Consider the following 15774-nt stretch of genomic DNA (forward strand, 5'->3'; position numbering starts at 1 on the left):
TGTAACAGTTTCAGCTCATTGCACTATCCTTCCATTTTTAAAGTTAAACTAAAGTCTGTGGCAGCCCAGCCCCTCTGTGCTACTATAACTTAAGAGGAAACAATCGCCTGAGCAGCAATGGGTGGCTATGATTGGTTGAATGCATCAGCTGACCACTTTCAGCTTATGACAGTGCCCGTTGCTTGTATGAGTTTGTATGACTAGAAGGAGGTAGCCATACATCCTATATGGGGCACTGTAGTTCCTACAGTGTCGCTTTAAAGCCACTTATGCTCTAAGCTGCAGGCAACCCTTGCTACATTGAGAAAATGCTCCACCAGTCAGACACATCTCATTTTGGTCTCTTATTTTATCACATAAACTTCTACTGATCAGTACGTTACATAGTTCAGGACCTTCCTCAGTTACATATATTGGATGAAATGAATGGAGCTGACAAAAAAAAAATTGTGATCCGTTTTTTTGACAAACCCGTTAAAAGTTTTGTGAAAGAAACACACAAATGCAAATGCATACTGTCGCAGGTAATTATACACTTGTTTAGTATTTACCCACTCAGTGCAATCTAAGGGGAAAAAGTGCTCTCTCATAGTTGCAATGATTTTTGGAAACCACTGCAGTTATAAGCAACTAAATGCAGGGACACAGTCACAGGGTACCTACATCCCAAGGGTAGGCAACAATGGACAATCCAGAGATTGTGGACTACATCTTCCATGATGCTTTGACAACATTATGGCTATAAGCATTCTGGGAGTTATAAAGTATGTCTAGGCCTGACCTATACATTGACCATATTTTTTTTATGGTGTTTTATTTTATTTTAATAAACAATACTATTTAGAATGTACTTATTAATGTGTAGATATTAGTAGATATTAATGTGTTTTTTCTCACCGTGCACTTTTTAATCTTGGCCTTACCTGTGTTTGTATGTACTTTAAAATAGCTTTCCCTTTAATTACTTTTTTTGGTTTGCATGGTGGAAATTCACTCTGAACCAATTGTTACTCAAGTGCAGCAGAGCAAAACCATGTTATTACAGGTTTGCACTATTAGCAGTGGAGGGGAAAAATATAATGATGTATATATATATAATATAATGTATATATATATATATATATATATACACACACACACACACACCTTTTGATAGATTTATTTATATGAATATATATTCTGATAGTAACTGTTATGTACCACCAGCACAGCTAGCTGTTCATATACTTTTAAATGGTACAATAAATGCAATTAATTGAGCAACAGTAAGCATTGGTGCATTGATTCCGAACAGCAAGCAACAAAATATTAACAGTAAAAATGTTCCTCACTGTGAACAATATATTTTTGACCTTAGATTTACCACTTCCATGGTCAGTCAGGACATATTACAATCACAGTGTGATTGTTACTTTGGGGGAGTCCCAGAGCCCAGATTGCTTTCCTTGGAGCCAGTCACCCTCCACTGCTGGTCGGTGAGTGAGCTCCTGGTCACATGTGGTGGGGGGGTCCATCTGTCTCCCAGCTCTCCTGCAGCAGAACAGACTCCGGATTCTTGATACATTGCATATTTGCAGATGTTCCACGGCCTGTGTCTGATCCAGCCAGCAGGATTTATATAGATAATAAAATCTGTCAACCTACCCCGTTCCTAGGTGCTTGAGAGAAAAAAAACCTCCAAAGCCCTCCATGTGTCAGCCCTCTCTCCTGCACACACTCACACACTTCCAGGCACACACACACACACACACACTCTGACGTCTTTTGTGCATTTCCTGCATTACAAGGAGAGGGGAGGAGAGGTGGGGTGTTGCTAATCAGCAGCAGCAACACAAGCTATCCATCGGGAATACACACAGATCTTTGGCTAGTTTTTTTTTTTTAAATTTATCATTATTGCTTCTTGCAGCCCAAAGCTCTGCAGCAGTCGGCCCAGCCCAGGCTCATGTATATTGCATGGTATCAGCAGGCAGAGTGCTCCTCTTCCCTGGGGATGTGAGCAAGATCCATTGCTCCTGCGGATGTGAGCGCCCTGCCTGGCTGTGTGTTTTGTGCTCAGCTCACAGGGAGGGCTGGAGCCTGGGAAAGCAGCAGCACAGCCTCCCATTTGCATGGATTCTCCAAGACGGTAGGTAGAAGAAGTAGCACAGCACCGTCCTCACTGCCGGCCCCTGGATTACATGTGGATTTTAGGAGGACGTCCCCTTGTTTTCCGTTAGCCATCCAGCCACTAATCCATGCATTGAGTGGGTGTCGCAGGATTGAAGGCTGATCCAAGGTAGGAAGAGGAAACATTGTATCCCGCAGCAGCCGGAGAGGACACACTGTATCTCCCCTTGATCTGCCAGGGAGAGAGGGGGCTCCTCACTCACCATGGTTGTTTTCAATGGCTTGCTGAAGATCAGGATCTGTGAGGCTGTGAACCTGAAGCCCACAGCCTGGTCCCTCAGACATGCCGTGGGTCCCAAACCCCAGACCTTCCTGCTGGACCCTTACATAGCTGTGAATGTGGATGACTCCAGAATAGGGCAGACCTCCACCAAGCCCAAGACCAACAGCCCTGCCTGGCACGATGACTTCTCCACTGATGTCTGCAATGGGAGGAAGATAGAGCTGGCTGTTTTTCATGATGCCCCTATTGGGTACGACGATTTTGTGGCCAACTGCACCATCCAATTCGAAGATCTACTGCATAATGGGAGCCGGCATTTCGAGGACTGGGTAAGAGAGTTTCTAGTATTTTGTTATTTTCACACATGGTCATTTATCTGCCTATTGTTTTACTGCTGAAATATAAAGGAAATCCTTTGGCATGGAGTGACAGAGCCAGATATCCCTGTGCTCTTCCTTCTGCACACAGTGTGTGGGGGGTGGGGGCAGGGGGGGGTAGCACTGGCCATACCACTGATTTGGGGATTGGGTAGCAGATATAATGTTTCTGGCTCATATGTCAAACCACCATACCCTCAGATCTGAACACCAACCTAAACCCATTTAATTATTACTGGGGGTCCTAGGCTGATGCAGAACCTCTTGGATGCTAACTACCTACCAGGGCTGTGTCATCTTTCTAGCAAAGATAGAATGCAGAAACCTGATTGACAGATTGACAAAGGGCTGTGTAGCTCCAGTAGAAAGTGGTTTTTTTTTCACTGATCTATATCACTGATCAATATTGGGACCATAACTGTCATATTCTTAAATCACTGCAGCCCAGTCTGTAATCAGACCTTCTAATGTGACAGTAGGTATCCACAGCCTCCTTATCTTGTGCCTGATTTAGGAATGGTGGTAAAACTAACCAAGCAATTTAAGATGTCATCAATTAGTCTGCCATTACACAAATAGGAAATAGATCTGTCAAGCAATATAATTCTGCATGCTCCTCAGCCTTCTACATGCACATTTAAAAAAAAAAAAAAATGCCCCTCACTGTATTAGACAGGGTATTTTGATTGTCCTATTTAAATGATTCCTTGTCCAGGTTCCAAATATAAATATATACAATGTTACTCTCTATCTGTGTGTTATGATTGGCCATTTTGTATTCTGTGGATCTGACATTTTTAACACCCTCCCTGTCTGGATAGTGGGGAGAGATAGAGCCTCAATATCAAGGTTCGTACTTGTAGCAAACCAGTTCCTCTGTAGGTAAAGGCTATTCACATTCTCATATAGAGCATATCTGGAATAGGTGTGAACTGAATTTGTTTTGTAAATACAATGGCTATAATAGGGTGATCACCCTGAGATCACCTGTATATTGCATTTCCTCTTTCTGATAATATATAGGTTTGTGTCATTCTAAAGCTTATTGTTTGGGAGTAGTATGGTGAAAGGCATTAATAGTTCATTTAGTTTTACCCAGTCTGTACACCTTTTTAACCTTTGCAGTGCCAGGGGTTTCATAAATCAATGCATTTTCTTTCAAACAGGGGATTCATATTCAGATGTTGCACAGAGCTCTGGGAGCGAACATTATATAAATTACTTTGATGGAAACCCAAGCTACTTTCATGCAATTATAAGGCGTTTGTAGTGATGTTTTTAATGCAAAATAATATATGCCCTTAAGGAATCTCAGACTAAACCTTCTCATGTCAGGGTAGGGATTCTCAAAGAAAGAGACTTGAAACATTTGCTCCCACACAGGTGTATCATTCTGGGAGACACTACCATGGTTTGAACCTGGCTTCTCTTAAATAAATACAACAGCCAAGCAGTTGCTTGGAAAAAGCATTTTGTTTTTCTTTTTGTTGCCTCATATGGTTTATAACAATTTATCACAATTTTATGCATGAAGTCCCATGCTGTAATGGTGAACAGTTGTGCACATTGTAAATCTTTATTCTTGCAATTCCTAAAATAGTCTAATACAGACTTTTTATGGAGGCCCTGAATGCTGGTTTAAATGTAATTTATAAGCACCCATTGTGTTTGAGGATATATATATATATATATATATATATATATATATATATATATAGCTCAAATTGTTTATGTATCAAAACTGAAATTGTACCCAGAGAATTGGATTCACATTCACAGTGCAGAGACAACTTGTGGAGTGAATCCAACATTACAATAACACATCTGGCCACTGGTAGCCTTGTAGTATGTCAATACAACATTGTAGCTGTTCCTATGAGTTGGGGGGTGGGGGGGGAATTGACAGTATCTGTTTATAATGCAATTACTAAAATAGTTCATCATTTTTGACTTGTTTGTTTTGTAATGTAAATATATCTGACATAAAAAAATACATATAGTTTTTATTGTTACTCTGATTTTTTTTTTTTAACTATTTCAAAAAGGTATTTCTAACAAATCAGGTCCACAAAGGGTTAACCATATTGAGAGGAAATAACAGTTTTATGGAGGAAACAGAAACGTGTTTAAATATTTCCCATTTGTCAAATTTTCACAGCATTGCAGGTATTTGCTAATTATATATTGGAGTATTCTCACATATGCAGATACAATATTTAGGATTATATTTTCATAGGAATCTACTGGTCTTTATTCAGCTGTCATTAAATGAGTGCAGATGTGTACGAGTTGTCCTATAATTGGCTAAAAAAAAAAATCAAATAGATACTGTTGTGTGGTGTAAAAAATATAAAAAAAAATAGTCACCTAATGAAAAATATGATGTTGCCTAGTTATTAATAAATGGTAGAATACCACTGTGCATAGGCAATGCAAGTTTGGGCAAACGCTTTAAAGAATAATATTATGGAACTGGAAAAAGGGTACAAGTGGCTACAAAAAGAAAAGTGACATAAGATAGAAACATTGCTTTTTTTTTTTTTTTTTTTACACTCTAGACAAAATAGACAGAACTGCTGTCCAATGAGCTGTTCGTTAACAGAACTATACAAAGCACAAGCTTGTCTACAGACTTTTGAAGAATGGAGACTTCACCCACAGAGATTTTTTTTTTTTCTATCAGCAAAAACAAGATTAAGAGGATTAGTTAAGATGCACAATAGGTTACATTTGATGGACTTTTTATTTTTTTTCCAACCAGTTTTACAAATCTAACACAAGTATTACTCAGTTTTTATTAAATTATGTCATTATTTAAAACTTCCAAGTGATGGGTTCATTTAAAAAGGAAACCCTAGGCCAGGCATAGGCAACCTTTGGCACTCCAGATGTTTTGGACTACACCTCCCATGATGCTTCGTCAGCATTATGGGTGTAAGAGCATTATGGGGGATGTTGTCCACAACATCTGGAGTGCCAAAGGTTGCCTATCCCTGCCCTAGGCCTTTAGTTAGATTTAATAGCTATTCAACTTATAAATTACTTTGTTTACTGCTTTACAGCTGTGAAGATACCAGCAATAATAATGATTTAATTATAATTGGTCATTACATATATCACGTAAAGGCAGTAACAAAACCAAGGGGTTAATTCATTAAATACAGAACTGTACTGAACAGCAAATTATAGGCAAGGATAGTGGATTTGGGAACATTATTTTCTCGGTATAATTATAGCTTGGCCATTTTACCGTGCATTTTGTGATTATTTTTTTTTTTTTGTATTAACTACAGTTTTGCACGGTAGTGAAATATTGGGAATTCAAAGTAAATGTCAAATTTTAGACTAGAATACCTGAATGGGGAGGGGGGGGGGGGGGGGGGGGGGAGAATCGTCAAGTTAATTTTATTTTCAGTTGAGCTATTTTGACCTAATTTTTTTTTTTAAATGCACTTTGAACTCTTGACAATTAGAGTGAATAACTCTATTGGTGTCTAGTAAATAAACCGGTTAGTTTGACAGACAGGCAGAAACCGATACAGTGAGCCTTTGAGGGGCCTCCCTGCAAGCTCTTAACAGTAGGAGGAAATGGAGAGAAGTAATACAGCACTTGTTACAGATAAGGTGTTTATAAGGCTAATACCACTGGTCAGGAAAATAATGCATCAGCTCAAATGAGGTCTTACTGACTTCTGAATGGTAAGGTTAATACAATGCTTATAACCATTATTGCTTAGGTCCCCCACCCTAATAAAAATGAAAAACAAGGCCTTCCCCATTGTAACTAATAATGCATTACTACGGGGGTTTTAAAAGATGCTGGAGGTCCTAATGCAAAGTGTAAAGATGCCCAGCGTCGTTGCAAAGAGTTAAACTCAGGGAAACAGCAGGGGGCGCCTGTAGTAGCTGTCACTAAGGGCAGTCTTAACCCTACAATGTAAATATTGCAGTTTCTCTAAAACAGCAGTGGTTTACATTGCAGAGCTTAGGGGACAGGGACTCTGCACCCAGACCACGTCAATGAGATGAAGTGGTCTGGGAGGCTATTGCACCACTTTGCCGTCAAAAAAGCCCAAACTGTCAGCTCCAACTGTTTACAATGAAACTTTAGATATTTTTCGATTTAAGTACGATAGCCATGTTTATATAGAAAGAATACTTTTTTTTCTTCGCATACATATTTCATATATAATATACCAATGTGTGTGTGTGTATACAAATTATATACATTAGTAGAAACCCAGGTTTATATTCTGACCAGTAAATGCACATATTTATAATGAACTAATGGTAGCCTCAGGCTATTATTTTTAAACTATTTGATATCTGCTTCATTTTTTTATAATAATGAGCAAAGTGTAAGCATTATTGTCGATTACAGGCAGCCCTCCATCCCTCCTATCAGCAAATTGTGTAAAGTCGAGGAAGGATTAGAGCGGCAAGCCGATATTATTTCATGGCCAAGCTGTCCGTTTGTTAGTGAGCAAGCGTTTTGTTTACTATTGTGCGTTTCTGGAATGCTTATGATCACATGCACATACCAATGACATCACACGCAGATACTAATGACATCCCATGTACAGCCCTTACACTTTTTCACACTGCACTGAACGGCTGGTGATGATGTAATCACAATTTTTGTCAATTCACTGATGTCACTTTTCTGACCTTTGTTAGCAGATTAGTATGATATTACACGCTCGTCTTGGCTCACAGTAAATTGTTGCTGGTTGCATAAAGATAGAAATAGGAATTTTTTTATTAGATAACAATTTCATGATATTATTTTATGTACCTACATGCTCGCATAGACTCGACTTAACAGTTACTGATTATATAAAAATTCTATTATATGAAATATAGTTTAAAGTGGTTTAGCATTTTCTTTTCTCTTCATTGGTAAAGCGAAGCATTGCATGTTACTCTCGTGACGCCTTAGAACACTTTTTCCCAGAACAAAGCTGGCTGCTTAGTTAGTGTATTAATAAATCCGTGTAAATTGTTCTATTAGTAGTCCAGAAAGGGGAGGTTGATTAGATGTGTTTCAGTGAAGCTTGGTCACGTTTTTTGAGATCTCGACAAAACATGCCAGCTTTCTTCTATGTTTATTCTTTCCCGAATAATGAATATTTTTTGAGATTTTATTTGACATTTAATGTGCAGTAAATATAGTGCATGTAAGTACTGATTTCGATAGCAGCCAAAAGCTTTTTTGACAAGCAGTGAGTCAACAGTACCAAATCTTTGTGAACTCATCCTTAACTTTAGTCTGGTATCACCTCCGTTAAAAGGCCATCCCATGTTTTTACAACTTGTTTTGTTAACAAAAAAATATTTCTGCTTATATTTCACTCATTTTAACTTTTCCCTTTGTTTTCCCTACCTTATGTCTGAAGACGATCTCCTGTTTTTACTTGTCTTCAGTAAGATATTTGTTTCCATAATGTCACCCCTTTATTAAAGCCGGCTTTCAGTCTCTCTAGATCTAATACTGCAGGCCTTCTGACCGGAACCATGTCCTGGGAGTGGCGATAGGGGCCTACAGAGATGGGGCTTGCATCTTTTGTGATGGCCATCTTAAAATGGTACAAGTTGTCCCAAAAATGGTCACGTCAACCTTGTGTAAATGCATTTTAAACTGGCCAGCACGCTGACCAGCACTACTGTGGGTAGCACACATGCAAAGCACTCTATTAAAGCGCTCTATAACTGGGCTGAACACCATCAGTGCGCTGTGGGTTGCACAAGCACGTTTAATGATATAATATATATGATTACTCATTCGCCAGATGCAGGACACCACAGGTAAAACCAAGAATAGCAAAACCTAAAATCATATTATTTTACAGTGATGAAGGGATGCACATACAATGGCACTTAACATTATCAATTGTTTGTCATAAATTCCCCACTAATCCGAATAATATTATGATTGCAGAGCTAAATGCAAATAGAACATAAATTAATTGGCAATCATAAACCGTTCACACCATCACAAGTTTATAGTGTTTTTGAAAATTAGTAATGTCTTAAATGGCTGGCTCAGTTACTGTGCCCTGTGTGAGCATCCTTCGAGCTACCTTACATGACACAATGCAGCCCGTTTAGTGTGATTTGTAGCTGCAACATGATAGTATTGGCAGATGACCGTGTGAACTAGTCCACAGAGTACTGTAGTACTCCGACCTGGTTCTTGTGTAGTGTTGGGCTATCATGTTTTGTTTTTTTACTTCCTCGGATAACACAATTATATTTTTGCTGTCTGTGCATATTGAAGTACTTTAAACACTGCATTCAATTTAACCCTCTCAGTGCCTTGATATGGATGCTACTGGATAAAGTGGCAGTATATATTTTTTTTTTATATGTCTCCGGGAGGGAGTTTTGGTGGGGGAGGTGTGAAGCGGCAGCATTGAGGTTAAGGGTCATTCAGATGACTTGCCATTTTTGGGTTAAACATTGTTTTTGTTATTTAAATTTACACCGAGCAATGTAAAGGAACAGAAAGTGCTAGGATGTTATATAACCTTCAGCACTCCAGGTAGTGTGGACTACACTCTCAGCATTATGGGAGATGTAGTCCAGAACCAAATATTGCCTACCCTTGTTCTATTATATTGTAGGGAGAGTAAAAGGTATGGTAAATAAAATATTGAGACAAAGTGCTCATACCCACCACTGTTAACACTTTGGGTGCCAATTTATATTTTACATTAATATTGGTTTTTATGTCTCTCTCTCTCTCTCTCTCTCTCTCTCTCTCTCTCTCTCTCTCTCTCTCTGAACTACTAAGGTGCAAGTTGCACGAGGCCTGCTTATTTAACTGCTAAAGGAAAGGTAAACAGTCTCTACATAAGGAGAAAAATATTAAGGTATCTTAAAAAAATAAAAAAAGGAAAATTAGAACAACCTAAACTAGAGATAAACTATTGTAACATTGTCTTAATTCAATAGAACGAAAAATACCTTTTCAAAGAGCCATTCTGGAGTATGTATATTTTTGATATTGATGGTTTTTCTCGGCTGTAGAATTCACTGGGGTGTGGAGTGCAGCCTGAGAATACGCTTTCAAACAGGGTGATTTACTCAAGTGAGAATTTAAAGTAAATTTCAAATTTAAGGCCAGAGTAGCCAAACCAAAAGCAGACTTAGAGAAGAGAATTTAACCAGTTTGGCTACTTTGACCTGAACTTTTAAATTCACCCTTTGCATATGATACAGATAGAAAAAAAAAAATAGTTTTCATATGGCACAGCCTAAAGCTAACTTTTTGGGAGGTCTGTCCTGGAATATATAAATATAAGCCCAGCGTAGACCAATAGTTCCCGAGCTGTTCTGCACCAGAGCACACTTTATTAAAGCGTGGCACATCTACGATATTCCTTCTTCCCTCCATCCGCAGCCTATAAATGTCACATTTACTCGAAGTCGTGCTAGAAGGCTAGGCATACGTCGAGCTCAAGTGACTTGTTCTAATGAACTGCCAGCAAGAAATCCCAGTTTTAACACTGACACTTTCAAAGGTAGTCATTCAGTTATTACAGCCTTTAAGGCCTTGTTCTTGTTTTACATTTCCAGGTGGCGTAAGGCGCACACACAGGTTAAAACCCGCACATGGATCCAGGAACACGGGAAGCTTACAGTTCCACAACTCCCAGAATACAGTGCAACATTCACTTCTTTAAATTCTCAAGCCCACATTCCCACCTATTATTTTCACAATGATCTTTTTTGATGCCACACAGCTTTTAATATAAATGCATGGGTGCAATCTGATTGATCCAAAGCCTGACTGGTTCATGCTTTTTATTAAGCAGCATGTCTTATTGTTCCCTGTAGCATTTCTAATCTGTTGTATACGTCTATATTATATTATTTCCTGAAATTGTATGTTATAGGCCAGCCCTCGTGCCAACCAGCATTTCAAATGGACCGAGGGACACTTTAACTTTAGGAATGTGACCAGGGGGTAATTAGTAATACTTTATGGAACTAAAATATAATTTAGAACAAGGCCAATCGTCTTGGATCAACAGCAAAAACATATGTGAGAAAGGCTGAACTTGTTGGACACAAGTCTCTTTTCAGCTATGTAACTATGTAACAGTGTATCTTATTTACACAGACTGATTTCTATCCACATTTATTGTCGTTAAAGACACATTACTGGGTGTATTATTATTGTGGAGCTCTGTTATACACTCAGATACTCCAACAATACGGACCTCCTAAAAAAAGTGGGGCCTTGGGATAGAAACAAGGGACTTTGGACCAGAAGATGACTGTCCCTCCTAAATAGGAACACTTGGGAGGTATGCAGGGCTTATAAAGTCTGGAAACCAAATCGGCTAAATTCTACTTTACCACCTAGACTTTGTTGCGTATAATAAAGTATAATTGAAATTGAAGTATAATTGAAATACTTTTGATAGTTCCTGCATATTTATTCAGCTCTCTGGGGCATTGTTTGACAATTATTCTGTCTGGCAAGTAGCACGGTGAGGTTTATACTGATAGAGCGACCAGCAATCTCCCTGTAAGCCCAGTAGAGTATCCCTGCTCCGGGGAAGTGAAGAGCATATTGCATAATGTCATGTGATCCTGTCTGTTCTGCATCATAGGAGGGGGAAACCCACTGCACTGTTCCATCTGCAGATGGTATGGAAATATGAGCATTCTGCTATAACTCCCCCCGCGTATTTTTACTTTTCTTCTTTCATTTTAAGATCTCGCCTGTTTTTAAATTTTGAAAACAGTAAGCATTAATTTTTTTATTTTTTTTTATATATTACTATAAATATTAACCAATGCAATGTGATCTTCTATGTTATATTTATGACCAATAAGAGTTGCATATTAATGTGTTTTTATGGGGGGTGCTGTTTTACTGTGTGAATGGGTGCTGTATTTGTCATGTATAAGTGCTATGTGACATATAAGCCTTCGGAACATTCTCTGTTCCAAAGTTTGTCTTGCTCGGAAAAGCAGTCTTATTTATAAATCTTTATTTATTTTTTTTGCTGTATGTTTTATTTTCTTCTTTTCTTTTATTCTATTTTTCATTTGATTCCAGGGTAATATCCCTAATGTCAAACTATCATTCTGCTAGAATCCCTTGCATTAAAACTTAAATTTCCTTGATATCTGAAATAATATTGAATATTGAGAAGTACAGTCTGGTCCCGTCAGATGTACCCCATACATATATCCGATCACACTTACTGTAACCTAAATAAAGCTATGATTGTATGGCGCTGTATAAATAATAAAATAATAATCAATGAAATGTGGATACATTTTCTTTCAAGGAACACTTCGCAATAAAGTTGCTATGGTGCCATAAGGTACGTACTCTTTTTATGAATGGGGAGCTAACGATTGGCTTAGAAAGCCAGCCGACCGCTATAAGCCAGTCGGCGCCCCCCCTGCCCGGTGGCAGGCTGTGCTCCTTGGATCAGAATCCGAGAAAAAGAATGTGGTTGGTTACAGGGAGGAATATAGAGTTCACTTAGGGAGTAAACCATTTATAAACGGTTTAACCTGTAAAGAGAAAAGAAGCGCTAGTGGGCTCCAGGCACCATAACAACTTTATTTTGATTAAGTTGTTATGGTTCCCGCGTGTGTTTCTTTAATGGATTTGAACCATTTGTCTGCTTCTTAGAAACTTTACTTGATATTGCTTGTAAAAGAGTCCGGTTTGAAATACAGAGGAGTCTTTATTCATAGAAATTAAAAATAATAAAAAATGTAAGATTTGTAGCTATGATTACATATGGTATGCCAGTTTTGAAATTCATGTTTATCGACCGTAATTATGGTCCAGTTATACTGTATGTGTTTTACCTTCCTGAATTGATATTACGGTACATTGTCAGAGGTTGGACATTTTAGAGATAAAATGTATGAAAATATGATACAATACTGCAGCAAAACCACCGCTGCATAATTGCACATATCTACAGTAGAGGTTCTGTAAGGAGAGCTTCCCCACAATTACACAGACAAGGTTATTCACTAGAGCCAGAATTCAAAGTGAATTCATAATGATTTTCAAATTTAAGACCGAAGTAGCCGAACTCGAAGCATAAGACACTTGAGAATGTTTCATGTTCGACTAGTTTGACCTTGAATCCTGAAAGTCAGTCACTAAAATGTGGAATGTTGGGAATTCAAACATTTGTTGGGAATATAATGTTTTAGGCCATAGTAGTCAAACTGAGAGTAGTGGACTTGGATTTTATTTTCCATTTAGCCAATATTGGCTTAATATTTAAAATTTGCCCCACCTCGATAATTCTGGGAGTCCCCTGCTTTTACCAGACTCCGTAGGAGAGCATCGATCTATAGATCCTGTCCAGCTCCCATCATGGCCACACACACATTATTACTATGAAATAAATTCACTAAGCAGCACAAATGGCTATGAGCAGATTTGTATAAACTACTTTTGTTTGGTTTTGTCAATATTTTACTCCATTGCCTAAATGCCTCTTATGTACTTAGCTGTGCTGCAAATCTCACCTCATAAGAAATGATTCAGTCGTGTTTGTTGGGGTGGGTAAAAACTAAACTGTAACCAAAAAAAACAAAAAACATCAGTCCTATCAGTCCTTTAAGTACCATAACCACTACAGTATATCATGGCACCCTTTCCCCTTCTAAAACAGTTTGAATTCCTATCTGGGATTGGCCATCTGTGCAGTGCTGAATTTATTGGCCAATGAACTTCAGGATTAAACTCTGAAGACCTAATGGGAGCTCCTGACCCAGGAGGGTCTCCCTCACGGCTCAGAAGCGGCAGTGAGCATGGCTCAGTGTCCCCTTGGTAAGAAGTCAAAATTTTATTAAACAGTTTGAATACATACATTTGGAGGGGTGCAAAAGCACTCATGGCACCATAACCACTGCAGCACATTGTAGTGATTTTGTTCTTTAAACCTATGTATCTGATCTTTTGGCGAAAGGCTGACAAACCATAGAACAGAATTCAAAATAATGACTCTTGCTAATACCGCTCTTTGGACCAGAAGTTATGTTGCCAATGATTGTTTTAGATTGCGCAGAGGGAAGGTGCAGATTCATCTTCCCTTGCAACACTGATGTTTGATACAGTACGTCTGAATGCGATGTGTGATGCACGTCTCCTGGCACTCATAGCGTTAAGGCTTGTGATGCAGGCTGGCACCATGGTAACGCTGCAGGTATTTTCACAGAGTGCAATTACTAGTCTAATTTCCTTTCATCAATAGGAATGACGAATAACAATCTTTATTTTTTTATTTTTTTAAAAATATGTTGTTGTTTTTTTGTACATAAGAATTCAGTGGCAAATAGCAATAAATCAATGAATGAGTAATAGCATCAAGCTATTTTAACTGTTCTGTTCCCAGATGAACCTCTAGAAGTAGGAAATAAATAAATACAATGTGTTTGTATTATTTTAATGTTTACTGCGTGTTGTAGGCTGCATTTATTATTTGTACATTTTGATTTACACAAATGGTGTGCATTTGTTTGTATATGGTATAAAACACATATTTAGACTGCTTTAATGTAAATCTGGTTTTGTTAAACAAATGTGTGCTTTGAATGTCTTCCTGTTAGAGAAAGATATGTGTAGAATTCATGATATTGTTTTCTCGAGCTCTCCCGTTACCCTACGTGCAGTGCAGTAACTGACGTTTTTGCATATTGTGGTTTGAGGTGGGAACAGCTGGAGAATGGGCAGCCAGTCTACTGAATACAATACCATTTAAAGAAAACCGCTGAATAGGATAACATTTGAAGTAAAAATAAATATATATATATATTAATATTGGAAGTAAGAATTTAAAAGGTGACTCCAAGCACCATGACCACTTCAGTGATTTGAAGTGGTCATGGTGTCTGGCGTATGTACGTGCAGCATCACACTATTAAACACTGCACATAAGGAGTTTAACGCCTCTGATGTTGGAGGTGTAACTTCACCTCCAGCACTATTATTGGGGCGTCATCAGACAGTGCGGAACACTAAGCAATTCTGTCTATATTTTATGTACACATTGTTATTCATTGGCTGAGAACGCCCAGCTGGTGCTCACAGGCAATGAATGGCGGAGCCAGATGACATCATAGCCATCAGGAGAGGATCCTTGGGGGGGTGGTGTGGGAAGGAAAAACAGTTTAGCTCATTACCATTGCCAAGCTTTCAGTGTTGCATATATAAGCCGATGGTCGTTGTCATTTCAACCGACTGTTTTCTATGTTGTAATAAATGTGCAGCTTTTTACTACATTATAATATTAAACCGTGGATCACACGTTGGATCATCATTGCAATTAGGTATCTAAAAGTGACATTTCAGTTCTACAATTAAAGGGATACTAAAGAATTTTAATGTTTTATGCATATAACTCATAAAAATTCAATTGTATTTAAGAAAAACAAAATGCTTGAAAAGTTTCTGCATTACCTGCATATCACCATGATTTAGATTTGACTCTAATCAGATTAAAAAGTGGCAGAAACCTCCTAGCCAGTCCTAGGCCCTTTTATTATTTTCAGTGTTGGTACCCAGTTTAGTGAGGGAATTGTGGTTAATATAGCTCAGCATTCTGAGCAGCATGAATCCTCTGCACTCTATCGGAAAGCTTGATGTGACCATGTGATCATTTTCTCTCATATAAATCTTTGAGGCAGCCCTTCAGAGGTAATGGGGCCTTTTAATGACTGTGTATACCTTGCAAGTACAAACCAGCAAATACTTGTATGGGCAGAATGTAGCATTGCTTCCTTCTTTGCTGTATTAGAGCAGAAAGGTAAACTGTGTACAGTTAGATAGGAACAAGGAGTCACCATCAATGTACCATGCCCACTGCAAGATGCAGTAAGGGGTCCCCATCAAGGTACCATGACCGCTGTAAGATTCAATAAGGGTTACATATTAATGTACCATGACCTCTGCAAGATGCAAAAGGGGTACCCATTAATTACCATGACCTCTGCAAGATACAACAAGGGGTA

General features: G+C 38.4%; 1 protein-coding gene across 1 annotated transcript in view; it reads left to right on the plus strand.

The window, feature by feature from the left end:
- Nucleotides 1–1778: 1778 nt before the first annotated feature.
- Nucleotides 1779–15774, plus strand: part of PRKCE (protein kinase C epsilon) — a 385698-nt gene continuing 371702 nt past the window's right edge. Inside the window, exon 1 of the mRNA XM_063443914.1 lies at nucleotides 1779–2721. Coding sequence (XP_063299984.1) covers nucleotides 2374–2721 — 348 coding nt within the window. The 5' untranslated portion in view covers nucleotides 1779–2373. The remainder of the gene's footprint in view (nucleotides 2722–15774) is intronic.

Source organism: Pelobates fuscus, chromosome 2, assembly GCF_036172605.1.
Source record: "Pelobates fuscus isolate aPelFus1 chromosome 2, aPelFus1.pri, whole genome shotgun sequence".
NCBI lineage: Eukaryota > Metazoa > Chordata > Amphibia > Anura > Pelobatidae > Pelobates > Pelobates fuscus.